Here is a 25,023-nt window from a genome sequence, read left to right as displayed (position 1 = left end):
GATCCATTTCAGTCTGGCTTCAGGCCTGGTTGATGACATTTGTTAGGAGAGAGATGTGAGGGGTGCAGTTATGCTAATTCCACTTGCGAGACTCAGCAGCCCCAGATTATATCCTGATCTCAATGCTGGGGATACACATACATACATTCACACAATATATATTGACCACAACCACTATGGGCATGAGTTACTTGGGTCCGTGTGACTGTTTGGCATGAAGGCTGCATTGACAAAGTCAGCTGTGCTACACACACTTACCTGAGAGTAAGCCCCCTTGAAAACCATGGCGCTTGCTCCTAAATACACATGCACGGAGTGCCTTTACAGCATAAATGTTAAAATAGGAACACGTGCTCCTGTAAAATTTCTACCAGCTTCCAAGTTCTTTAAGGAACACAAGCTTAGTTCCAGGGAACTGACAGTATTTAGACCTGCTCTACACATAAGAGGGAAGAAGTTGTATGTTTGTCATAAGAATTCAGACTCTTACTCCATGGTTAATAACACACTTTACTGTGTTTATGAACAAAGAATTCTGGTTGTGTTTGTGTCAACTACTCCCACTTTGAGGATGGAAATGGAAAAAAAATGGATTTCTGAATCTCCCTGCCTTACCAGAGGATCTGGGTCCACCAACTTCCATCTGCTCATGTCTGTTGTCTCATGTCTCCTGTTACGTACTTTTCCTCGCCCATCCCATATTCTCACCTGTCTTTTCAGAGGTCAGAAATCTCATCACCACAATGTGCTTGACGGTGAGAGTAGGGGGAGCAATATTTCCTGGGGGTGTTCCTTTAATATTACCCCCCACACACTTCCCTTTCTTGTACCTCTTCTCCAGAGTTTTAAGCAATTTACATTTCAGAGAAAAGGGATTTTGGATTAGAGCTCACCTGCACAAATCATCAAAATCACATGGTCAGGTTCTTTCCCAATTACAGTATAGCAGATAGCATGTGGGTAGCTGCATTTTCTGAGCACTCCCAACATATTAAAGAAGCAAACCCTTATCATGTAGCAAAGTAGCACATCAGGGAGAAAGCTAGACAAGAGCTAGTTGTCCATGTGCAGGGAGATTATATATATATTTAACTTGAGGGTGCACTAAAACAAAAACAAAACAAAACAAAACAAAACAAAACAAGCCCTCTTCTCCAGCTGCTGTCAGAAATGGCACCATCCTAGAATTCAGCCATGTGATTTTCTTTAGTTTCAGCACTGCATTGATAACCCAGTGTATTTGGTGATCATTTGGGTTTAAAATATCTTAATAAACTGTTTGAGTGGGGGGCTGAAGGAAGCCCTTTCCTTTCCCTTTTGAGCCTGTTTTGAGGTTTGCCAGCCGGCAGCTTGGAGGCAGGCTCCTGGCTCTTCCACTCCACCAACAGTTCCTTCTGCATCTCTGTAGGCAACTCGGAAAAGGTTTGGGGATCAATATTGGGAGGGAGGACGAGTTTTGAACCGTCTTTCCAACCTTCGTTGCTGGCTTCTTTGTCTGGGTGTTTCTGCCCCTCTGGAATACAAAGCTGCAGGAAAGAAGGCTGAGATGGAATAGGAGGTGAGCTTTTAACACGCACAGTAGCGTCAGCAATTGAGGCATTTTCACCAGTCTCTAGAAGGCAGCTGGGAGCACAAGTGTTTACAGCTAGCGGTGGCTTGTCATTGGTGGATGCCATGCCCCCACATGCCAAAGAGCTTATGTCCTGTTGGATGCTTCCAGAAATCAAAGACGCATGGCTCGTTTGGTCTTGTGCCTTAGCCGGAATTCCTTCCCTCGGGACCCATAATGTTCGTTCCTGTAGAGATGCTGTAGAATCTCCTCTCATTTGGCTAGAAATAATCTCCTCCTTAATGTCTGCTGGAAGCTGGTTAAACACGTTGCAGTCAATGCCATCAGGAAGTAAATGAAGCGGAAACTCAAGAAGGCCAGTATCTTTCGGGAGGTCTGGGGACTCCAGTCGACTTTTTATAGCATCCCTCACCTCTGATGAAGCTTCACAGCAGTCCAGCTTATCTCCTGAAGTTATTCGTCCTGCACCCATACCTTCTGTTTCCTGCAACACAAATGGCACAATTTTTTGTGCAAGAACATTATTTGCCAACCTGGTGCTCTGAGCAGATATTTCGGACTACAGCTTCCACCAGCCCCAGCCTGGCTGCTGCAGAGTTAGTCAGTAAATAACACAGTTTAAAGCTGGGGCTAACTCTTTATTAGCGAAGCACGATACTCAAGAGACTTGGCTGGGTTTCGGGCCTAACGAGCACAGCAGCTCATACCCTGTAGTCGGGCCTAATCCATGAAATAAGTTGCCATGACTAAAGCTCCCCACCTTCCCCTCTCCAGCGCTTCTTGCAAGCAATCAGAGACTGCGCCTGTGTGCTGTCTGTATTTGCTCCTCCCGTTTCACATCTCTCCTGGTTCTGCAAGTCAGTGTCGGAGTACTGAGGAGTACTGCTCTGATGAGAAATGGTGGGAGCTTCCCCCTCCCCCTGACCAGGATCCTGAAGCTGCCCAGGAGCAGTGGAGCAGTATAGATTTGGAACAGTGGTTTGCAGAGGGACATAGTTTGGAACACAACAGCTGGGCAGAACTAAGTGGGGGACAGCTAGGAGGAGAACAACTGGAAGAGAGAGAGAGCTAATAGACTCTCTCTTGCTGGGAAGTGTCCAGCCTATCAGCCCAAGGCCACATAGATAAGGCCAGCAGATAAGGTGGCTACGCAAAAAGCATGGTGGCTATGAGATCAGATTGCAGGGCGGCAAAGTGACTAGGGGGGAAGTGGGTGGAAACCTTAATTGGGAGCACTTTCATTCTGACAATCAATGCTTTGTTCTTTTGCTGTGATCATTAAAAACTCTTTAAATGGTAAGAGACTCTTTTTGCTGTGTCCTGCTTATCTACAGCCTGGGGGGGGGGTGAGTTCCCAAAGCCTGACAGTTGGGGAGAGGGGAGCTTGTCACAGCAGGGAGGGGGGGGAGACACCTATAACTTCACCAGCCTGACTCATCTCTGCCTCTTGACTTCCCTCCTTCCACTCTCCTGCTTCAGCTTCTGCCTCTCATTCTTGACTTCTCTCTGCTACAGACTGTCCCAACTCACTGAGCCCTGTTGCTGGCTCCCCAGCCAGTTCCTCCCACCATTCCTCTGCATCCAACCAGTCCATTACACTGGCTAGAGCTGATGGAAGTTGTAGTCCAAAACATTTCCAGACAGCATTAGCTTGGCAAAGGTAGATTGAGATACCCAACAAGCATCATTCAGTTGACTGTCAATCTCTTCTAATTGCTCCTTGAACTGTACTCTTGTGAGTAAGTCCAGAAATATTTTCACTAGTCTGCCTCCTCTACACATATGTTACTCTCATATATATATATATATATCTGCTGTTGAGATCTGTGCCAGAATTCTGATAGGGACCAGGGTTAGCCAACCTGGTGCCCTCCTTATGCTGTTGGATTCAACTACCATCAGTCCCAGCCAACATGGCCAATGGTCAGGAGATTGTGAAGTTGTAATCCAGTGGGCACCAGGTTGGCCACCACTGACCTATACTGTATTTGTGGTGGCGACACATCCAATACCAGCAGGCAGAACTGGTGTACTAGATGAGATTCTTATTTACAAAGTATAGGTGAGGAGCTCAGCTCTTTTTTGGTGAATTTAAGTAAACATTTCTTTGGGACAGGGCAGGCAACATATCTCTCTCTATATTTTTACAAAAAGAAATACAGTTATGAACTTACACGAATGACTTTGCTGCAGCTGGAAGAGGGTGGTGAACGAGTTAAATAAAACCCAATAGTCTGCTTGGCGGAAGCAGGAGGGGCCTTGAGGCTGGAGAAGCAGACGTTCAGAAGCGTCAGATGAAATGGAAGTTGCACGTTTATCATCTTATGAAACAGTTTCATCAGGAGAGCAACCAGGTGTGTCTTGACTTTGGAGTCACCTGGGTGTGAACATTTAAGCAAGAGAAACCCACCCTGAAGTTACACACGTTTTACAGGGCCGAACAAGATATGCACCAGAATTCCAGTAAAGATAATCTATACTGGGGGAGACGGCATGGTACCCTCTGGATGTTGGGACTCCCACCACCCCTGGCCAGCATAACAAATGGTCAGGGACCGTGAGAGTGGAGGACACCAGATTGGCTAATGCCAATTTATAATGTATGGTACTTGTAACAATGATGCCTCCAATATCCGTTGCCAGAGCTGGCACGCTGGCACCCAATGCTCAGTTCCACGTTTCTATGAGGGAAGGGAAGTTCTTTGCTTGGATGGGATACAGGGGTGGTCTGAAGCCCAGGATGCAGAGAAGCAAAAAATTGAAAACAATATATAGGGAGCCTGGATGCAAGGCAACTGATAGGTGGGTGGGTGTTCAGTAGGGAAAGGGTTAGGCAGATGTTGTTGTGGACACTCCTGGTCACCAGAAGAGAGTATATTCAGTGGCAACTGGGAGAACCTAAAGCTATCTCTGCCTTATCCCTGCCCCCAAAGTAAATTGAGGAGGGCACCTTGGAGCAGGGAGCATCAGGCTTTTCCCAAAATAATTGTACAGCAGGCTTGCAAAGAACTTGGGCCTTTGCAAGCAGTGACGTCAGACACTTGAAGGCTTGATCTCTTTTGGGGACAGGCCGAGCGATGCTTTCTCATCTCTAGTGAAAAGAGCTGAGACAGAGGAGCAAGGAAGCTGAAGCTGAAGGAGAAGAGACAGGGCACTGAGGCAAAGAAGGGCTCATAAGAGAAGAAGAAGAGTCTGGATTTGATATCCCGCTTTATCACTACCCTAAGGAGTCTCAAAGTGGCTAACAATCTCCTTTCCCTTCCTCCCCCACAACAAACACTCTGTGAGGTGAGTGAGGCTGAGAAACTTTAGAGAAGTGTGACTAGCCCAAGGTCACCCAGCAGCTGCATGTGGAGGAGCAGGGAAGCGAACCCGGTTCACCAGATTACGAGTCAACTACTCTTAACCACTACACCACACTGGCTCAGAGGAGACTCTGAAGATACTTCCCAGTCTTTACAGCCGGGAGAGCCTGTATGTTATGATGGAGGAAGGGAGGGAAGGGTGCTAGGAACAAAGAGACAAGGTAGGTAAAAAATGGTTGCTACCAGTAGGCCTGGGATGAAGAAGATACTGAACTGACTCCCAAAGAAACATCATGACTGCAATCCTAACACATTGTCTGTCATGCCTAGGTAATTGCTGTTCTTTGCTGTAGGGAGACTGGATGCTTTTCTCCTTAGTTGGGGTTCCTCAAGTGGTTTAAATGACCGAACTTCATTGCATAATAGTGCTTGATTAGAATGAAATGCAAAATGAATGTTGATCTGGGTCACGTACACTGCTCTCCCCAGTGCAAGGCCAACATGTGAACCACTACACCACCCTTTTCCAGCTCACTGTCAGCTAATACTGGTAAACAGGGTATTGTGCTATGTGCTGGTGCCTGTGTGTGTGTGTGTGTGTGTGTGTGTGTGTGTAGGGAGGCATTATGTAATGGATCAAGATGCAGGCAGTTTTCTGCTTTCCTTGGAGGAATCGCTATGGCTAGTGTGATGAGCCTCTGCACCTCAGTTGTTTAGAAATGTACCCAGTGTTAGTGCTACTCAGAGAAGACCCATATAAATTAATGGGCCCAACTAACCTAGCTCCATTAATTTTAATGAGTCTACTCGAAGTACAATTTCGTTGGACACAATTCTTCTGATTGGTTATTTGCACTTAAAAGTCTTAATGGAACAGTCCCAGGTCAGGATACAAAAATCTCGCAACTGCAGCAAGCACAAAATCATAATAAACATCAGAAAATAAAGCCACAAAACTAACTGGTTACAAAACCAAACCAGGCAGAACAGAAAAGCAACCCAGCAAGGAGGGAAGGGGCTCAATTCAACTGAAGTTCCAAGGAATGTATCTTGATCAATCGATGAAAAGCATGCAATGGTGGCACAAGACACATCTTGAAGGAGAAGTCCCACCCCCCCACACAAAGGCAAGTTACCTGTTCCGATCCTCTGGACCACATGCGATGGAATGGGGCACTGGCGACTCTCCCGATTAAACCATTTATTGGTAGGGGAAAACTGTCGGATTGTTAATCTTATGGTATGTGGCTTTCTTCCATCCTTGTATAACCTAACCAAAATGAACAAACAAACAAACATGGAGAAGCAGACAGAGGTTGACATGCCCACCATTTTCCAAACATCTCAGTTTCGCCTGGCTCAAGAAAACTAAACCCTATCAAGCATTTTTACAGCACGGCAGGAATATTCCAAGAGCTTCAGCTACGTGGATAGGTGGGTGACACCCCCACCCCCATCAAGGGCCACATTGTTTTGGGAGGTAATTTTATGGGGGCCACAAACTGTGTGTGTGTGTCAGTGTCAGGGCTGGGGAAGTTTCTTCAGCCAAATGAGAGAAAGCAACACTTTATCGACACTACTAAACAAAGTGCTTTGGATTATGGCTGAGATTCAAATTTAGGTTCTACTGGCCAGAGCATCTTGTGCAGGCTTCCTCAACCTCAGCCCTCCAGATGTTTTTGGCCTACAACTCCCATGATCCCTAGCTAGCAAAATCAGTGGTCAGGGATGATGGGAATTGTCGTCTCAAAACATCTGGAGGGCTGAGTTTATGAGGAAGCCTGATCTTGTGAGTGGTTCCTGCTGGCAAAAAGAGGGGGTGGGATGACTTTTGCCAATCACCCTTTCCTCCTGTAGGTCCTTTGCCCCTAGAAAACCTGTTCTGGAGTGAAAAGCTTCTGGGAAATGATATACAATGAGATGAAAAAGATGTTGAAATATACATTTATTAAGAAACCAGAAATTTTTACTTGGCATTGTAGGAGATGATATTAATAGAAAGGATTGTAAGTTGTTTTTATATGCAACGACAGCAGCAAGAATATTATTGGCACAAAAATGGAAGCAAGAAGAACTACTGACGAAAGAAGAATGGAGGATGAAGTTGATGGACTATGCAGAATTAGATAAATTAACAGGAAGGATTCAAAACCTGCAGGATCAGAGATTCTTAGAAGACTGGAGTAAATATATGAACTATCTGAAAAGTAACTGTGATGAACAGATTATGCTAGTAGGACTGCGAGAAGTTTTGTAAGGTGAATTATTTGAAATATTGCAAGAAAGACTATGAAGAGAATTATTAGTTAAGGATAATTAAATGTAATATAGAAATTAAGAAATGCATAATAAGTGATAAAGAACGGAAAATCATCAGAGGTGTTGATGGAAGTCTAAAAACATTATATAAGATGAGAAGTTATGTTGTATGACTGTTGGAACTGATATGTTAAAATATGTGGGGGGGGGTGTACACACACACACACACACACACACACACATATATAACCTGTTCTGGAGGACTGGGGGACAGCATAAGAGGTCATGCAGAAGGCTGCTCAAGGGACATTGGTGGAAATGCCACATCACCTCTGATTCCAGTGGAATCCTCCACTGGCCTCCACTTCCGGGTTGGCGCCATCGCCGAATGGCGGACTCCCTCCGAGCTCCGGAGGGAGTCGGCTCGGCAGGGGCTGGGTCCTACCGCGCCGGCGATGCGGGGACCCTTAAAAACCACGGGCACGGGGCCCGTGGACATGGGGACTCGGCTGGTACCGTCAGCGCCCTCCCGACTCGTGAAGGAGCCTTTTTAAAGGCTACGGATCGGGTGCCTGGGAGTGGCGTGGTACTTTGAGTCTATCGCTTCCCCTGCCGAGTGCAGCCGCATGCCATTCGTCGGAGAGCGCTGGCTTCTTCCATTTGAAATTCGGACATTTAACAAAAACCCGTGAGTAATTGGGTAACCGGGTACAAAAGGAGGAAAAAAAAAGGAATTTTTTTTTCGGATTCGGCACGAGCGGGGGGGATCTAAAAAGGAAGTCAGTCCCCTCCCTGATTGTAAACATGCTAAAACAAGGACTGAGAAACCAAGATCAATTCAGAAGTTTATTGCTGATTAAAAATACCAAATTCCACGATGGAATCATTACAAGAATTGTGCTGGAGGAGAGTCGAGGGTGAGAGGGAAAAGGCAACCCCCCCCCCGGGAACCGGGGCGATTCAGAGAACCTGGCGGAGAGAGATGGAGAGTTTGACAGCTGTCAAAGTAGCTGTCAAATCTTGAGAATATAAAGAGGACTTTGCTACAAGTATTTTGCTGGTTAATTTTGATACAATTGGATATAAATATGGATACAAAATGTCGGGTGGAAAAAGAAACAACAATTTGACTTTTGGATGAGAGGACACAAAGTTATTGCAATCCCTCTAGAGGGGCTTTGGGACATTACAAGCGGCGTATATGGAAAACTACTCTGGGATGTGTACTACTGGTCTTAGCTCCTGGGAAAGTAGCAAAACTGAAATATTTGTTTTGTCTACAGAGGTGACAACACAATAGAATCTTTCTATTTAAGTAAGCTCCTGAATAACAAACCTCTGTAGAGATACTAGATTTCAGAATAAGAATGGTTTTGCAGCTGAACAAGACAGAAACCTGAGAAAGTAAGAAACAAAAGAGTAAAGGACCAACTACGCCACGGCAAGAACAATGGGAGGAGTAACAATGATCAAGGGAAATTAAAGGCCTCGATTAGACTGGACTTTTGAAATTAAACATCATCAAAACAAGTAAATTTAAAGAAAACCGGCAAGATGAATTGAGAAAGTTTGGCTGTGGACTTGAGACCTCCAGGCCGACAACATACAGACTGATGGACATAGGGAATCTAAACCGGGGAAGGGAGGGGGAATTCTAGAATCCAAAGGCTATGTAATCAACTTCTGGAACCTTCTTCTATTTTCTATCTTTTAAATTTTTTTTTTTATATATATAACTTTGGTATTTTGATTTAACAAGTTTTGGAAAAAAAAAGAAAAGGGGGAATTCGTGGAAGGAAGCGGGGTAGATTTTGGGGAAAAAAATCTTTGTTCTATTTTGTTAAAGGTGAGGAGTGATGTTAAGATTGTAATTTAAATTGGCTATTAGGCATAACATATTAGGTTAAATTGGGAATGAGAACTTGTGGAACCAACGTAAGGAAAGGGGAATACAGTCGGGAGGGGAAGGAGGGAGTCCCAGAAAGAAGGTTATGAAAATAAGGGTTTAAAATTGGTCTTTTTTCTTTCTTTTCTTTCTTTATCTTTTCTATCTTCTTTATTCTGTTATTATTGGAAATTTTAATAAATATGATTAAAAAAAAAAAAAAAATTCGGAATCCTCCACTGGCCTCCAGTTCCCTCTGTGAATGGAAGTAGTCCATTCCCTCCTGGGTGACCTTCGGGGGGGGGGCAAGTGTCAAGTGCCAGTGGTGGGTGGAGCAACAGAACCGACTCTTGATTTGACCACACAAAAGCCAATAGCTTCTGCATGGACACACGCCAATCTCCATTTTCCATCCTGGCAGGGAAAAAGCATGATCACAGCACAGGGAGATGTTCCAGCCACGCAACAGCATTCGAGGAGACTGTTGAGAGGCAAGACCTGGGGAGAGGAAGCCTGGCCTGGCAAGAGGCCCAGACAGAGAGAGGCTTGGAGGGGTGGCATTTAGGCCCTGTGCTTGCAGGTCCCCAGTCCTGCTTGATTTGAATGCAAGAACCATTGGCAGGACAAATGACACACACATGCATGATGATAGCCAAGTCAAATATACCGTATTTTTCGCCCTATAGGGCGCATCGGCCCATAGGGTGCATCTAGGTTTATTTTGGGGGGGGGGGGGAATAAAGAAAAAAAAAATTTCCCCCAAGCCCAAGCTTCCCCGACCCCAGCCCCCAGAACAGGCTGCTACCCGCAAGCCTGGGGAGCCCGCGGGAACTCCCACAGGCTCCCCAGGCTTGCAGATATCTGCCTGAAGCCCGGGGCGCGCTACTCAGCGCGCCCCAGGCTTCGGGATGCAGGCTGCTATCCACAAGCCTAGGGAGCCCGGCGGGAACTCCCATGGGCTCCCAAGGCTTGCGGAGAGCTGCCCGAAGCCCGGGGTGCGCTCCGCTGCGCTCCCCGCGTTTCGGGCTGCAGGCTGCTGTCCGCAAGCCTTGGGAGCCCGGCGGGAACTCCCGCGGGCTCCCAAGGCTTGCGGATAGCTTCCTGAAGCCTAGAGAGCGAGAGGGGTCGGTGCGCACCAACCCCTCTCGCTCTCCAGGCTTCAGCGAAAGCCTGCATTCGCCCCATTGGACGCAAAATACGGCGCATATTTTATAAGAGATATTTCAGCTTATGCCCAGGCGCATCTCTTCTGATAAGATACTCCACAGTAAGGTCACCTGTCCAGAAGACTAGCGAGCAGCTCTTCAATTTTCTTTTTCACTTCAGCTTCGGAAGAGCACTTTCTAAAGGAGTCTTCATCACTGAGAGACTGCAGAACATTAAAAAAAAATATTACTGTAATTGTTTATACCGCAGCAACAACAAATGGGGCGGGAAAAAATTTGAAGGTCTTAATTGGAGGAAACCATGGATCTGTACATTCTGCATGGGCTGATTTTTCACCCAACTGTCTTTGTTCTTTAAGATTTTGCATGCTGTGAAATCACCTTTGAGATACTGCGTTTGGGGGAACCAAATAGGGTAAGTCAAACTTCTGATGAATCACAGCCAAGCTAGTACCAAACGTATTGCTCTGCTTTCCTTTGGACCACATCAGTGAGGCCGAGAGGGGGGTCTTGTCATCTGGGCAGCCCAGGACCTCCAGACACACTACCCAGGCTTGTGCCCTGAGGAGGTCATTTTGTTGCTGCTAACGCAATGGTTTGACTTCACCCCCGATGGCACACTCCATTGTCTCTTGAGACAGACAGATCCCAACAACAAGAAAACTCAGGCAGGGAGGTAGGGAGAGTCACTCTCTCCAGATATCTCTGTCTTGCCCTCGGGACTCTTCTTGGGCCACAACCCTCAACATCCCTACTGAATGTCCATTTCAAAGCTTTTGTCGGGATGGAAATTATTTAATCTGTGATAATGCCTCTTGGGGACGCAGGTGGTGCTGTGGGTTAAACCACAGAGCCTAGGGCTTGCCAACCAGAAGGTTGGTGGTACAAATCCCCGTGACGGGGTGAGCTCCCATTGCTTGGTCCCTGCTCCTGCCAACCTAGCAGTTCGAAAGCACCTCAAAGTGCAAGCAAATCAATAGGTACCGCTCCAGCGGGAAGATAAACGGCGTTTCCGTGTGCTGCTCTGGTTCACCAGAAGCAGCTTAGTCATGCTGGCCACATGACCCAAAAGCTGGACGCCGGCTCCCTCGGCCAGTAAAGCGAGATGAGCGCCGCAACCCCAGAGTCGGTCACGACTGGACCTAATGGTCTGGGGTCCCTTTACCTTTACTTTTTAATGCCTCTTGGGGAGAGGTAGGTCTGTATTGAAACAGCTGGTGTGTGTGTGGATGGAATAGAACCTATAACACAGAATCTAGATTTGCATCCATTGCTCTGCCCATCTTTGCCTCTGGCCTTTGTCCGCCATGAGGGAATGTGGGACCTGGCCTGAGAAAGTATTATCCACCCCCAGTGACTAGGGCATGGCAGAATGTTGAGAACGGAGGCAGAGAAGAAGAAGAAGAAGAAGAAGAGGAGGAGGAGGAGGAGGAGAAGTTTGGATTTGATATCCCGCTTTATCACTATCCGAAGGGGTCTCAAAGCGGCTAACATTCTCCTTTCCCTTCCTCCCCCACAACAAACACTCTGTGAGGTGAGTGCGGCTGAGAGACTTCAGAGAAACGTGACAAGCCCAAGGTCACCCAGCAGCTGCATGTGGAGGAGCAGGGACGCGAACCCGGTTCACCAGATTACAAGTCTACCGCTCTTAAACACTATACCACACTGGCTCTTGTGAAGACCTTGAGCACCTGCGTTTTCCTCTATACCTGAGGGAGCCCTGATGGGCTGACTGGGGAATCATCTTCTCCCCAGCTGAGCTTCTGAATATGTTGGGCAACTGAAGATCCCAGTTCTCTCTCTAGGATTGCAGTCGGGCACGTCTGAAGGTCACGCACCGTGGTGAGTCCCAGCGTCGCAAGGCGCTTTGCTGTTTTATAGCCGATACCTGCACAAGAGAAATTGTTCACTCTACAAGCACAGGGGAGTGAAAATCTCTCAGCGGACTGGCATGAAATGGAATGGAATGCTGGCCTTGAACTAGGAAGTCCTCAATTCAAAGACAGCCGGAGGCTTCAGGCATGTCCACAAGCATATTTCTTTATTTGAAAGCAAACCCAGGAAGTCCCCTTAGTATGTAAAAACTGGTCCCTTATTTCTGAACGGCCTTTTTTGCTTCCAGATTGATAGGTATTCGGCCACTAAGAAAGGTAACAATGTGTGTACAGAATAGGACCTGTAAAAGGGTAAAAGAGTATTGGGAAATAATTCATAATGAATTTATAAAAAAGTTTAAAAGTGTTTTTCCAAAATAAAACAAACCAGAGTCGTTTTGGTTGGGGTTAATTCAGACTGAAATTCCCAGGAGTCCAAAAAGGTTATTTATGTATGCCACGACTGGTTTTGTTAGTCCCAGAATGGAAAGCAAGCGAGGTCCCAATTAAAGAAGAACGGCAACTTAAACTGATGGAATATACGCAGCTTGCAAACCTAACATATAGAATAAGAGAACAAGAAGAACATATGTTTAAAGAATATTGGAAAATGTTTATTGAGTATGGGGGGGGGGATTGTGTACACTTGAAAACATTGACAGAATTATAATAAATTCAACAGTGTAAATAAGTTTTGATGGATGTAATAATGGAATACTGAATGGTTTTGTTTATGTAAAATATGCAGGGATGTATGATATGAAAAATGAACTATGGAAAGAGAAGAAGAGGAATCATTGACATTTTGAAGTTGTTTAAATGAATATTTTAAATTGTAAAACAGAAAATTTAATAAAAAATTATACACAAAAAACACACAATGTGTGTACAGAATAAACCAAGTTAGAATTTCTCTTTTCCCGCCACCCATTCAAAAGAAGAAACCTCTTCCCCAATCCCCCTCCTCTTAAACCTAACCTATACAGGTGAGTGCACCTGTGTAACTGGAGCAGAGGAATCTCCCCATCTTACCAGGCACTTTCATGACGTTGTCAAGGCTGTTCATGAGGTCCTGCTGACCCTCCGGCAACAGAACAGTTTGCTGGTTTGGTTTAAAGGTCCCGGACACCAACTTGGAGAGTAATTTGTTAGTTGCCACTCCTGCACAGCCTGTGAGGCCCAGCCTGGTGTGCATGGCTGCTCTCAACTCTGCTGCCACCTGAGACCCCACAGCCAATCGTATGTGCACTGGATCATGTAAATCGACAGCTGAGAAGCAAACAGAAAGAGTTATGAAGAGGTGCACCTAACAGGCCAAGCAACCTCGCTTAGGAAGGGCAAGGTACTTACTCTGATTGTTATATACATGGCCTGAGACAGAGATTTGAGAAAAGGCATCTTTTTTCCATTGTCCCAGCCTTTTTTCGACCATCTCAGTGATGTCTACAAAATTTTCATCCAATCCAAGCCTTTCCACCAGGGGAGTAAATTCTTCCAACAGTGCTGTAAACAAAACAACAAAGTGTTTAACTGAGCTAGTGGAGGCGAGACGCGGGTGGCTAAACCACTGAGCCTCTTGACCTTGCTGATTGGAAGGTCAGCAGTTCGAATCTCCGCAACGGGGTGAGCTCCTGTTGCTCTGTCCCAGCTCCTGCCAACCTAGCAGTTTGATATCACGCCAGTGCAAGTAGTTAAACAGGTACCACTGCGGCGGGAAGATAAACGGCGTTTCCGTGCGCTCTGGCATTCATCACGGTGTCCCGTTGCGCCAGAAGCGGTTTAGTCCTGCTGGCCACATGACCTGGAAAACTGTCTGTGGACAAATGCTGGCTCCTTTGGCCTGAAAGTGAGATGAGCGCCGCAAACCCTTTGACTGGACTTAACTGTCCAGGGGTCCTTTACCTTTACCTTACAGGGAGAAGAAGAAAATTAATACCTTCTTAATAGAAAAATCCAAGGTTCATCACAGACTGCTGCCCATAGCCTAGGCCTGACACTTTTTGACAAGGTTGTCTAATATTTCTGAACTGCTCATTTGAGGAACCCTTAATCACCTTCTCTTTGACTGAACAAGAATAGAGGCAGATGGGTCCAAGTCCAGACCTGAAGGATGCACTTTCAGCTGGGGGTCCCCACACTCAGCAGCCTGGGTTGGAAGCTAAACATAAACACAGGAATGCATTGCTCCGTTGATGTAAGGAAAGTCAGAAGGCCAGCCCACCATAATGTCTACCATACCTGATCAATCCAGATCCAAATTATTTTTCTAATAAAATAATTATTCTATTTGTTTTTCATTCTGCCCATTCTCGCAGAAACCATGTTACTGTATTGATCCGAATATAAGCCACACTCCCCCCCAAAAAAAATTCCCACCATGAAAAGTTAAAGTGCGGCTCAAATTCACAACCTTACAAAAATGAGCTTTTACGATATTGCTGCTGAAACAGACATACGGCAGAACGGAACGGGTGTGAGTGCCTGCGGAATTTTAAGGGAGCGGCTTATATTCAGATATTGTCTTTTTTCTGTTCCCCCCTTGAATTTTAAAGATGCGGCTTATTTGTGGGTGTGGCTTATATTCGGGCCAAACGGTATATGGAGCACTTTAGACTGGAAGCAACAGTGAGACAATGCCTCTTGCTTAAGGAGACCTGGGGGAGTTGATACGAGTTGGCACTTCCACCCACAGTTTTCAAGTCCAAAGCCAACGCAATAAACATCTCCTTTGCAAGGCTGATTGAAATCAACAAGATTTTGGTGGCAGCTGAATGCTCAGGCCCTAATCCCAACCCCACTGCATTACTTCTGAGTAGACATGGGCAGGCTTGAGCTGCGACTTATTTCCCCAGGCTTTGAGGAGAGGATCGCTGCCATGATTCTGCAGGTTGCATGTTATTCCACAAATGACAACATTCTGGAGGTCCCAAGTCGCAAGGTGGTTAGATTGGTCTCAACTAGGGCCAGGGCCTTTTCAGTACTGGCCCCGACTTGGTGGAATGCTCTGTTACAAGAGACTAGGGCCCTGCAGGGCTTGACATCTTTCCACAGGGCCTGCAAGACAGAGCTGTTCCGCCTGGCCTTCGGTTTGGACTCAGTCTGCCCCTTATGTTTCCCTCCCCTTATGGTTTTGCTCTATGGGCTACTTTTAAATGAGGCTGCATTTTAAATTGTATTTTAACCTGTATTTTAAATTGGGTGTTTTTTTCCCTATTATGTTTTTACTGTAATTTTACTGGTGTTAGCTGCCCTGAGCCCGGCTCTGGCCGGGGAGGGCGGGGTATAAATAAAATTTATTATTATTATTATTATTATTATTATTATTATTATTATTATTCCCTCCCTCCACCCAACCTGTTTTCACTGTGCATTGATTTCAATGTAACCCACTCTGGGACTGCTTCAGCCATGAAGAGACAGAAAGAAATACTTTAAATGCAATAAGAGAGAAAGTTTTGTTAAGTTTCAGGCCCTTTATTACTCCAACTTTATATTTCAAGGGAGTAAGCTGTCGATGAGGGATGCACATGCTTCCAGGAGATGCACACATCACAAGGCAACTTTATGACATCACCACGACAGGACCTTGGGAAGATTCCTCAAGTCCCGAGGTCCCCAGCCAATGTCCACACATTACAACAAAAGTAGGAGGAGCAAGAGGGGAAGTTCTGGAGGTGTGAGACACAAGCTGTTTCCACAGCTGAAGCCTATGCACCTCATCTTTTCCCTGCTTGTGCATGACTCCTGAAGCCCCTTCAGAGCTCGCATCCTTTCCTTATCTGCTCTTGCCTAGTGGGCTTCACATCTCCTGACCACCTTGCTCTCAATACTGTTTGCACCTGCAAAGGTTTTGGGTCCGTCACACTGCTTCATTTCCAATTGGTACACATTTCATAATATTCCAGTATATCTGAAGGAGTGTCTCCACCCCCATCGTTCTGCCCGGACACTGAGATCCAGCACCGAGGGCCTTCGGGCTGTTCCCTCACTGCGAGAAGCCAAGTTACAGGGAACCAGGCAGAGGGCTTTCTCGGTAGTGGCGCCCTCCCTGTGGAACACCCTCCCACCAGATGTCAAAGAGAAAAACAACTACCAGACTTTTAGAAGACATCTGAAGGCAGCCCTGGTTTAGGGAAGCTTTTAATGTTTGATGTATTAGAGTATTTTAATATTTTTTTGGAAGCCACCCAGAGTGGCTGGGGAAGCCAAGCCAGATGGGCGGGGTATAAATAAAAAATTATTATTATTATTATTATTATTATTATTATTATTATTATTATTACTTCCTAGTGAAATTACTCAATCTGTCATACTACGCACAAATCTTCTGGTTTATTTTTCTTGCTGTGCTTTCGCCCCTCTGGACAGCAATAACATGGCAGTGTCAGGGGAAGCATTTCAGAGCAACTAGGAAAGCAGAGTAAATCCACCACTAACCCAACCTCGTGCCCAGCACATGTTACAAAATAAACCTGCAATAGAAACCTAGTCTGCAGGGGTCCTATAAAAGGAAGCTATGAAGCTATCCTATGACAGCTCAGATTATTTGCCCTTACGGCCCAGTATTTTCTACTCTGATTGGGAGTGGCTCTTCAGGGTCTCAGGAAGAGAACATTTTACATCACTAACTATTGGATCCTTTTAACTGGAGAGGCCAAATACTGAGCCTGGGACCTTCTGCAGGTAGAGCACATTATTATTATTATTATTATTATTATTATTATTATTATTTACACCCGGCCCATCTTGCTGGGTTTCCCCAGCCACTCTGGGTGGCTCCCAACAGAATAAAAGCACAATAAAACATCAAACATTAAAAACTTCCCAAAGCAGGGCTGCCTTCAGATGTCTTCTAAAAGTCAGATAGTTGTTTATTTCCTTGACATCAGATGGGAGGGTGTTCCACAGGGCAGGCACCACCACCGAGAAGGCCCTCCGCCTGGTTCCCTGTAACCTAAGGTTACCAGACATCCCCGTTTCCCGGGGACAGTCCCCGGATTTACAAATCAGTCCCCATACAAAATCCATTGAAGTTGAAAAGTATCCCCGGATTCATTGAAAAAAATCTGGTAAACTTACTGTAACCTCACTTCTCACAGGGAGGGAATTGCCAGAAGACCCTCGGGGTTGGACCTCAGTGTCCTTGCTGAACGATGGAGCTGGAGACGCTCCTTCAGATACACTGGGCCAAGGCTCTTTTTAGGGCTTAAAAGGTCAGCACCAACACTTTGAATTGTGCTTGGAAACGTACTCTCCTAATTGGATATAGTCCCTTCCCCAGGTCATATATGTGAGATCTGTACTCATGGCTGAGCCCCTGTGATAGGGAAAGATATAAATCCAAATCTAGAAAGTTAGGACAAAGTTTGCCAATTCCACATTTTTAAAAATCTTTTTATGCGTGACGGCGGCAGCAAAAGTTCTGATCGCGGCAAAATGGAAGAGTAATGAAATCCCCTCTATACAAGATTGGATCCAAAAGCTGACAGAATATGCTGAATTAGACGATCTATCAGAAAAAATAAAGAATAAATCAAAACAGGAACTTGTTTCAAAATGGGAGGTTTTCATAGAATATTTGAAAAATAAATATAGTAGTTTAAATTCTGTTGCAGCATTTGAGGAACTTCAGTAATAGTTGCAAGGTAGATATAAGAAATTAGATATATTAAGAAAAAGTTTAATTATGATAAAAGTCTGTATTGGCAATAAGTAATATGAAATCGAAATATGGGATAGACGGAGGTTGGGTCTTTAGTGTTAAGACCAATATATGTTTTATTGTTTGTTAAGAAAATTATGTGTCTATGGTTATTCCTGTGTGTAATTTGGTATTTGTGTTTTTTCTTTTTTCTTGCTGTATCAATAATTTTTTAAAAAAAAAACTGTCAAGGTGATGATACCTGTAAACTTATAAGACATTTCCCGGTATTTTGTCAGGTCCTCTCCATTAACCAGCACCAGTTCTGGACACTTTTCTTTGGCTTCTTTCACAGACATGCACTTCTTGACTCCAGCATTCCTGGCTTCATAATTGCAGGTGACCATCAGGTATTTCTGTTGCACACCTGGAAAAGGAAGAAATGAAGCAGCTGAAATGAACAATCCGTTTGGAGTTTTCAACATGCCAAAGTATACTTCAGTAACTCGCACAGTACTGATTTTCTCCTTTTTTTTAATTTCCAAGATTAATATCCAACGCAAATCAATGCATAGTTAAGCAGAAGCAAGTTGCACTGTGTTCAGTGGGTCTTATTCCCTAGCAAGTGCAACCTTAGGCACTCACTCTTGAGATTGCATTTTTGGCAAATGGAAGCTTAACTGCACAACCTTTGACATATTTTGAGAAGCTAAAACACAAATATATTAAAAGTCAGTTCATGAGAAACATTTAAGAAAAACAAAATATTTATTTGGGCTTCCATCAGAGCAGAGTTACAGGTAATACTTACTTGGGGAAAATGAAAAATGCAGGCATACCCTGATTTTCAATGTGCACACAGAAGAGCAGTCAAGTATGAGATTACCTAAAGGTTTGCTTCTTAATTCAGGATTGCAGATCATTTCCACCTGCGCATAAAAACAATCCAGGTCAAGGTGCACAATGATTCGGTGCTGAGAGCTTCCTGCTGATACTACTTTGCCATGGCAAGCTGCAGTGAAAGGTCAAAACAGAGATTAATTCATTTTTCATGTTTTTGCCACCAAGTGCTAAAGCATGTTAACATTTTACCAGCTGTAACTACAGTTACCAGTGTTCTATTGGCCCTGCTCCTGCAATTCTAACAACAGCCTTCTAAGCAACAGATATTTGGAAAGGAAGCTTCTCTTACTATAGGGACAAGAACATCTTCCTGCTAAATTTTGGGGCCTCAAGCTGCTGTGTTAAGGGAGCAGCAAGGAGAAGAAGTGTTAATCTATGATGCAAAGAATTCACAGACATTCAGATTCAAGCAAACTTGTTAACAACAACAACAACTTATACCCCACCCATCTGGCTGGGCCTCCCCAGTCACTCTGGGCAGCTTCCAAAAGGAACACAATAAAACATCAGACATTAAAAACTTCCCCAAGCAGGGCTGCCTTCAGATGTCTTCTAAAAGTCAGGTAGTTGTTTATTTCCTTGACATCTGGTGGGAGGGCGTTCCACAAGGTGGGCGCCACTACCGAGAAGGCCCTCTGCCTGGTTCCCTGTAACCTCACTTCTCACAGGGAGGGAACCGCCAGAAGGACCTCGGCGCTGGACCTCAGTGTTCAGGCTGAATGATGGGGGTTGGGGACGCTCCTTCAGGAATACTGGGCTGAGGTCAAGGGGTCTCCTCCTTGCATCTCACAGAGGATACAGCACCATTGACCCTTACTTGCCATTTTTGTTAGGGGGCACATCCTGCAACCTGCACACCGATTCTCATAAGAGCACAGCACCATCTTTGCATGGGGGGGCACTCAAAGTGGGGTCCAAAGTTCAAGAGAGAGAGAGAGAGAGAGAGAGAGAGAGAGAGAGAGAGGATGCTGAGGAGGTAACATCCTCCTCCATCCCTAGCCAAGATACATTGATGGGGCAAATGCCTTCCAGCAAAGGATCCTCAGTGGTAATATTGTGAGAAGTAGGCTGCTCCCTCCTTCGCCCCAACCAGACTTGGGGGAAGCTTGGTGCTCCCCCCCCCCTTATAGCAGTGGTTCGCAAAGGGTGTGGCAGGAAAGGATGACAGGTGTGCTGGGGAAGATTCAAGGACAAGGAAACATTTAAACTTTTCATTGTAGTGTTGCATAGTATCTATCTATAGATATTATTTGCAGACTATGGATGGGTATCTTTTGAAAAATGAAAGCAAGAGCATCGAGTCATACTGAGGGCAATCCTAGTTGTGGTCCTTTTGTTTTCCAATGTATTTCTTATTAAAAATAAATAAATCAGTGTGGCATGAGCAATTTCTTATTGTTAAAAGTGTGGCCCAGAAAAAAAAAGTTGGAGAGCTGCTGGCTAATGGCACCTCTCTCTGTGTGTGCTCCCAGAAGGGATGCAATACATTTCCTTCTCCACCTCTTTTCTAACGCTGCTCTTCGAGGGAGGGCAATAAAATCCAATTAATAATAAAGAAAGAATTAGCACGCCAGTCTGCAGATCTCTTGCACACAGCAGCAGCTTGCACTCATGCATGCACCCCGATGACTGTCCACAGCAGTTTGCAAGCGTGCAGAATTACACTGGTGTTAGTAAACCATTAAGTATTCCTTATTCCATTCTCTCATACTGTTCTCAGCCTGCTTTCTCGAAGGTTAGCAGCGACACTCCCACTCTCACACTTTATTCCCCTCTAGCTATGCCTTTCTCTTTCTGCAATGAACTCCCTGTATTTTTGAGAGGGCATCAGAAGAGCCTTGCAGGATCAGGCCAGGAGCCCATCTAGTCCCAGGCGCCTATGGGAAGCAGCAGGACCTCTCCATCCCATCGGATCATTTTTCGTTTGCCCTTTTCTGAACCGCTCCCAGTTCTACAATGTCCCGTTTGGGAAGCGAGGCGACCACAACTGCTCCCAATATCCTTGGGAGAGGCGCCAGCTTTCCAGCTCCCCGGCAGACTAAAGAGGAGCGGGTCCCAATTCTGAATTCGCTTCCCACGCCGCTTTGTACCGAGCTCGGTAGATGGCGCAGGGGAAGCAAAGCAGCAAACCCCCGCCCCCCAACTGTTCGCCCCTGTTTACATGGGACTCTTCCTCCAGCAGCAAGAGGATCTCTCCCAGGGCTGCCGGCGGGCTCCGGCAGAAGCCAATCCGGTTCCTCGTCGTCTCCGGACCCCTCCATTAGATGCAAGCGGCGTCTGCGCGGCCGCGGCAAACGGGCGCCACCTTCGCCCGAGCCCGCTGCGCATGGCCGGCCAGCTGGGAAGGCGGAGTTACGCGAAGAGACTCCCTTCCTTCCTTCCTCGTTCCGGCGTCTGGTCTCTCTGAGGTCGGCATCGCTTAATCCGGATCTGGCTAAAGTTCAAGGTCCTCCCTTTGCCCCGCATCCCTTCATTCCTGTAGGGGAGGCGGAGGGCCAGAACATTGCACGCCCGAGAGAGAAGTCCCGTTGGATGGAATGGCGCTGCTTTACTTCCGAGTAAGGCGTGCGTGCAACAATGGATAATCGCCCATGGATGAACCGCTTGCTTCCCAGGGAAAAAAAATATCCCGAAGCGATTTCACAGCAAACAAAGCAAGTCCACACGTGAAAACACAATAATATATTTCAAGACAACTTCATATGCTCAGCAGTTTCAAATCCAATACCGATCAAGTAGGCGTCGCGTGGGAATTCTAATTTATGATTATTAGGGCAAGTGTCAATTCGAAAGCGCCTTGAGTCAGGATCAAGCTTCGGTGCTTTATAGGGCAGGTCCACACAAAACTTTTAAAGCATATTCAATGCACAATTGAAGCAGATGACTTCAAAAGAATCCTGGGAACTATAGTTTGCCCCTCAAGAGAAGGAGAGTTACCAGTATCCTTAACAGGATTCTTGGGGGGGGGGGACATAGCCCTTTAAATATATGTGATGGGTCTCATATAATCATAAAATCAAAGAGTTGGAAGGGATCGTGAGGGTCATCTATTGTAGACCAACCAAGAATCTCATGGCAAGTGTATTTAGGATAGCAAGACGTGAGAGCAATTAAGCTTGTGTAACAGGTTGTGAGCTTGTTTATGGGGCCTCAAGGTGGATCCGGCACCTCAGCCTTTGCACATTTATATAATCACTTAAAAAAAATTACAGTAAGGCTGGATCAGACCGGATCCACCTAGTATTCTGTCTCCAGCTGCAGACAAGCAAATGCTTCTGGAAACTCACATCACATAAAGCAGGGCATGGTTTAGGGTGAAGATGGTGCCACCCACTTCTGTTTTATTCCCAATACCAGAGACACCTTCCCTTTGTCTCCACCAGAGACCTCAAAGCCTCCAGTTCCCTTAGTAGGCCAAATTGTGTGGGTTTTGCTTAGAAACAGGATGGCAAATCCTAGAGGAGTCTAGAGGTCATCACAAACAGCTTTTAAGAATCTGCATTGTTGTTGTTTAGTCGTTTAGTCGTGTCCGACTCTTCGTGACCCCCTGGACCAGAGCACGCCAGGCACTCCTGTCTTCCACTGCCTCCCACAGTTTGGTCAAACTCATGCTGGTAGCTTTGAGAACACTGTCCAACCATCTCGCCCTCTGTTGTCCCCTTCTCCTTGTGCCCTCAATCTTTCCCAGCATCAGGGTCTTTTCCAGGGAGTCTTCTCTTCTCATGAGGTGGCCAAAGTATTGGAGCCTCAGCTTCATGATCGGTCCTTCCAGTGAGCACTCAGGGCTGATTTCCTTAAGAATGGATAGGTTTGATCTTCTTGCAGTCCATGGGACTCTCAAGAGTCTCCTCCAGCACCATAATTCAAAAGCATCCATTCTTCGGCGATCAGCCTTCTTAATCTGCATTATATTTCCCCAAATTATAAACCAGGGCCATGCAGAAAGGTGTGTTTGGAAGGGAATTCAGAGTTCACTGGCAGGCGGAGATAATTCATTTTTAAAATTGCCTTGCACTTCTCCCTGACCCTGTGTATAGGGAAGTCACACACTGGTTGACCCAGCTGGGTGGGGCTTTCTCAAACCACTCTGTGTGCCTTTTGCATCAAGCCTTGCGAAAGATTTTCGTCCTGTGTGCCGTGCGCCCATTGGGTAAGGGCTGTAGCTCAGTGGCAGGGCACATCTGCCTTGGTAGCTCAGTCGATAGGGCATGAGACTCTTAATCTCAGGGTCGTGGGTTCAAGCCCTATGTTGGACAAAATATTCCTGCATTGCAGGGGGTCAGACTAGATGACCCTTGGTATCCCTTCCACCTCCACAATTTTATGCTATGCATGCAAAGGGTCCCAGGTCCAGTCTCTAGCATATCACCGTAGGGCTGGCATTGACCCCAGCCTGGTACACTGGAAAACCACTGCAAGACAGTGAGCTATGTCGACTGATTCGGTATAAGGCAGTTTCCTATGCTGGCACCTGCTTGCTCACCAGAAAGCCTTATGTTCAAATAATAAACAACCTGAGGTCTTGCATGTTTATGCTCAAGTAGCTTTCACTGCAGCCTTAAAGCATTTGCAATGAGGGCAAGCCTTGCAGCCGAAGTAACTTTGCTCTTGTTTCTTTTGCATTCGCTGTATGGCAAATAAACCCCACTGATGCTGTTTTAAGCCTCAGAAGGGCGAAGGAGCCCAGTTCTCTCTTGTAGGTATCTACACGTGGCTGGCACAGAAGGAAGCCTCTCCCCGCCTTGGCTTTTCCACGTAGGCAACGCCTAAGATTTGAACCCGCTCCGAGTCCCCGTCTCCTCCGCGCCCAACTGCAGGCTCAGAGAACCCGGCGGGCTCCGCCCAGGCAGACAATTCCCCGTTTCTAAAATTAAAGATGTCCGGAATCCGGACGGCTCGTTTTCCCGAAAGTTCCCGCTCTCGGAGATGAACGACCTCGCCCACAATTTCCGGTGTGTGATGGATCTGCTCAGGAGCCAGGGGGGGACGGCGCTCTGCACATGCTCAGAAGTATTGCCTGAAAGTTAGAACTCTTTCTGTCCTCGAACCTCGCTAGTAAACCTAGAGTTTTGGAAACTGGAGCGCCTCAATAGCTGTGTATTTGTGTGTGTGTGGAAATCCACTTTACAAAAGTATGCAGACGTCCCATATGGGGATCGAACCTGCAACTTTGGCGTTATCAGCACCACGCTCTAACTAACAGGGGGTTGGACTAGATGATCCTCAGGGTCCCTTCCAATTCTGTGATTCTATACACTTGCTCAGAAGCGCTGCCTAAAAGTTTAAACTTTTACCGAGGAAGCTCTCGACCAGATGTTTGGGATCTGTGCGTCTCCGTTTGCCACGGGGAAAGCGACCTACGTGCTTTCAAAAATGTTAAATGTCTTTATCCGAGAAAACCCCCACTTTTTAAGTCCAGATGTGTGGGATTTGGAGCTCCTCACTTTGCACATGCTCAGAGGCGCTTCCTACAAATTGAAACTCTTTTTCGGAGTAAGCCCTTACCCTATACGGAGGGATCTAGCCCTTCGCGGTAGCCACTGGGAAGGCCATTCTGCACATGCTCAAGGGCGCTCTCTAAAATGGTAAACTCAGTAAAAACTCTCGGCTCCAGATTCCAAATGTGCGGGAACTGGAGCGCCGGGCTACAATCCTAAACCAGCTCCTTTGGAAATTAGAGACACTTACCTAGGAGTAAAGCTCCATTGGAAACAGCGAAAGTCTTACGGCACGTATATCAATACATTCTTTTATTGAGTACAGTTACATTTTGTATCACGCGCGCTTTCAGAACTGCAAGTGGCTTTGAGACATTTTTGCAGCGACACAAATAAATGCAACTAATGATAACGATAATACGAAACCATCGCAGTTCGATCCCGCGTTTCCCTCCGGCTCACACGGTCCTCCCTCTGCTCACTTCACCCTCACGACAACCCTGCGGGGTAGGTCGGGCTGACGAGCAGCGACTGTCCCCGGGGCAGCCCCGTGAGCGGGGAATCGAACCCTGTTCTCCCAGGTCAGAGTCATAGAGAACCCTAGAGACCACGAGGGTCATCTAGTCCAACCCCGTGCCGTGCAAGGCTACTCTAACCACTGCACCGCACCGCACCGCACCGCCCTCTAACACACACTAGTCCCGCCCTCTAACAACCGGGGGACCCTGTGTCCCACCAGACGTCGACGTTAACCATTGGTCGCGCTGGCCGGCGCTGATGGGAGTTGGAGGAGCCTACCAAGATATGGGGAGGGGGGTGTTAGAGACGCAGCCCGGCCGCCTCTAACACTACCTCGGAGGGCGGCGCTGCGCAGCCCATTCGCCTCCTCTGTGCAGTCCGCGGCGAGGGGCGCGCGTAAAGTTGGAGCGCGGAGGGAAGGGGAGGCGGTCTTCCGGGGCGAGCCGGGTGCGTGTGCCCGGCT

The 25,023-nt window shown here is 46.4% G+C and overlaps 1 protein-coding gene across 3 annotated transcripts; it reads right to left on the bottom strand.

Moving 5' to 3' along the window:
* Positions 1-490: 490 nt before the first annotated feature.
* Positions 491-25,023, bottom strand: POLI (DNA polymerase iota). Of its 3 annotated transcripts, XM_080973458.1 has the most exons (11): positions 20,765-20,941; positions 18,893-18,939; positions 18,587-18,712; positions 17,963-18,127; positions 13,410-13,562; positions 13,092-13,328; positions 11,895-12,073; positions 10,297-10,388; positions 6,012-6,145; positions 3,745-3,947; positions 491-2,054 (listed from the first exon to the last, which is right to left on the bottom strand). In XM_080973458.1, the coding sequence occupies exons 1-11, from the start codon at positions 20,929-20,931 to the stop codon at positions 1,248-1,250; spliced, it is 2,310 nt and encodes a 769-aa protein (XP_080829584.1). In that variant the 5' UTR covers positions 20,932-20,941; the 3' UTR covers positions 491-1,247. The 3 variants fall into 3 exon arrangements, with proteins under 3 accessions (XP_080829584.1, XP_080829586.1, XP_080829585.1); XM_080973460.1 differs by lacking the exons at positions 18,893-18,939; positions 20,765-20,941 and adding an exon at positions 24,894-25,023; XM_080973459.1 differs by lacking the exon at positions 18,893-18,939 and having other exon boundaries at positions 20,765-20,940.

This window comes from Podarcis pityusensis (assembly GCF_964106645.2).
Source record: "Podarcis pityusensis genome assembly, chromosome: 11".
Lineage (NCBI taxonomy): Eukaryota > Metazoa > Chordata > Lepidosauria > Squamata > Lacertidae > Podarcis > Podarcis pityusensis.
The sequence above is the reverse complement of the archived record's forward strand: the minus strand, read 5'-3'. Positions and strand labels throughout refer to the sequence as shown.

Excerpts from the sequence above, each read along its gene's own strand:
- POLI (XM_080973458.1), bottom strand. The coding sequence starts at position 20,931 with ATGCGCAGCGGGCTCGGGCGAAGGTGGCGCCCGTTTGCCGCGGCCGCG. Across the intron at positions 18,713-18,892 it reads AAGATGTTCTTGTCCCTATA|CTTGCCATGGCAAAGTAGTA; the intron begins GTAAGAGAAGCT and ends CTTTCACTGCAG. Across the intron at positions 13,329-13,409 it reads CCATGTATATAACAATCAGA|CTGTCGATTTACATGATCCA; the intron begins GTAAGTACCTTG and ends TTTGCTTCTCAG.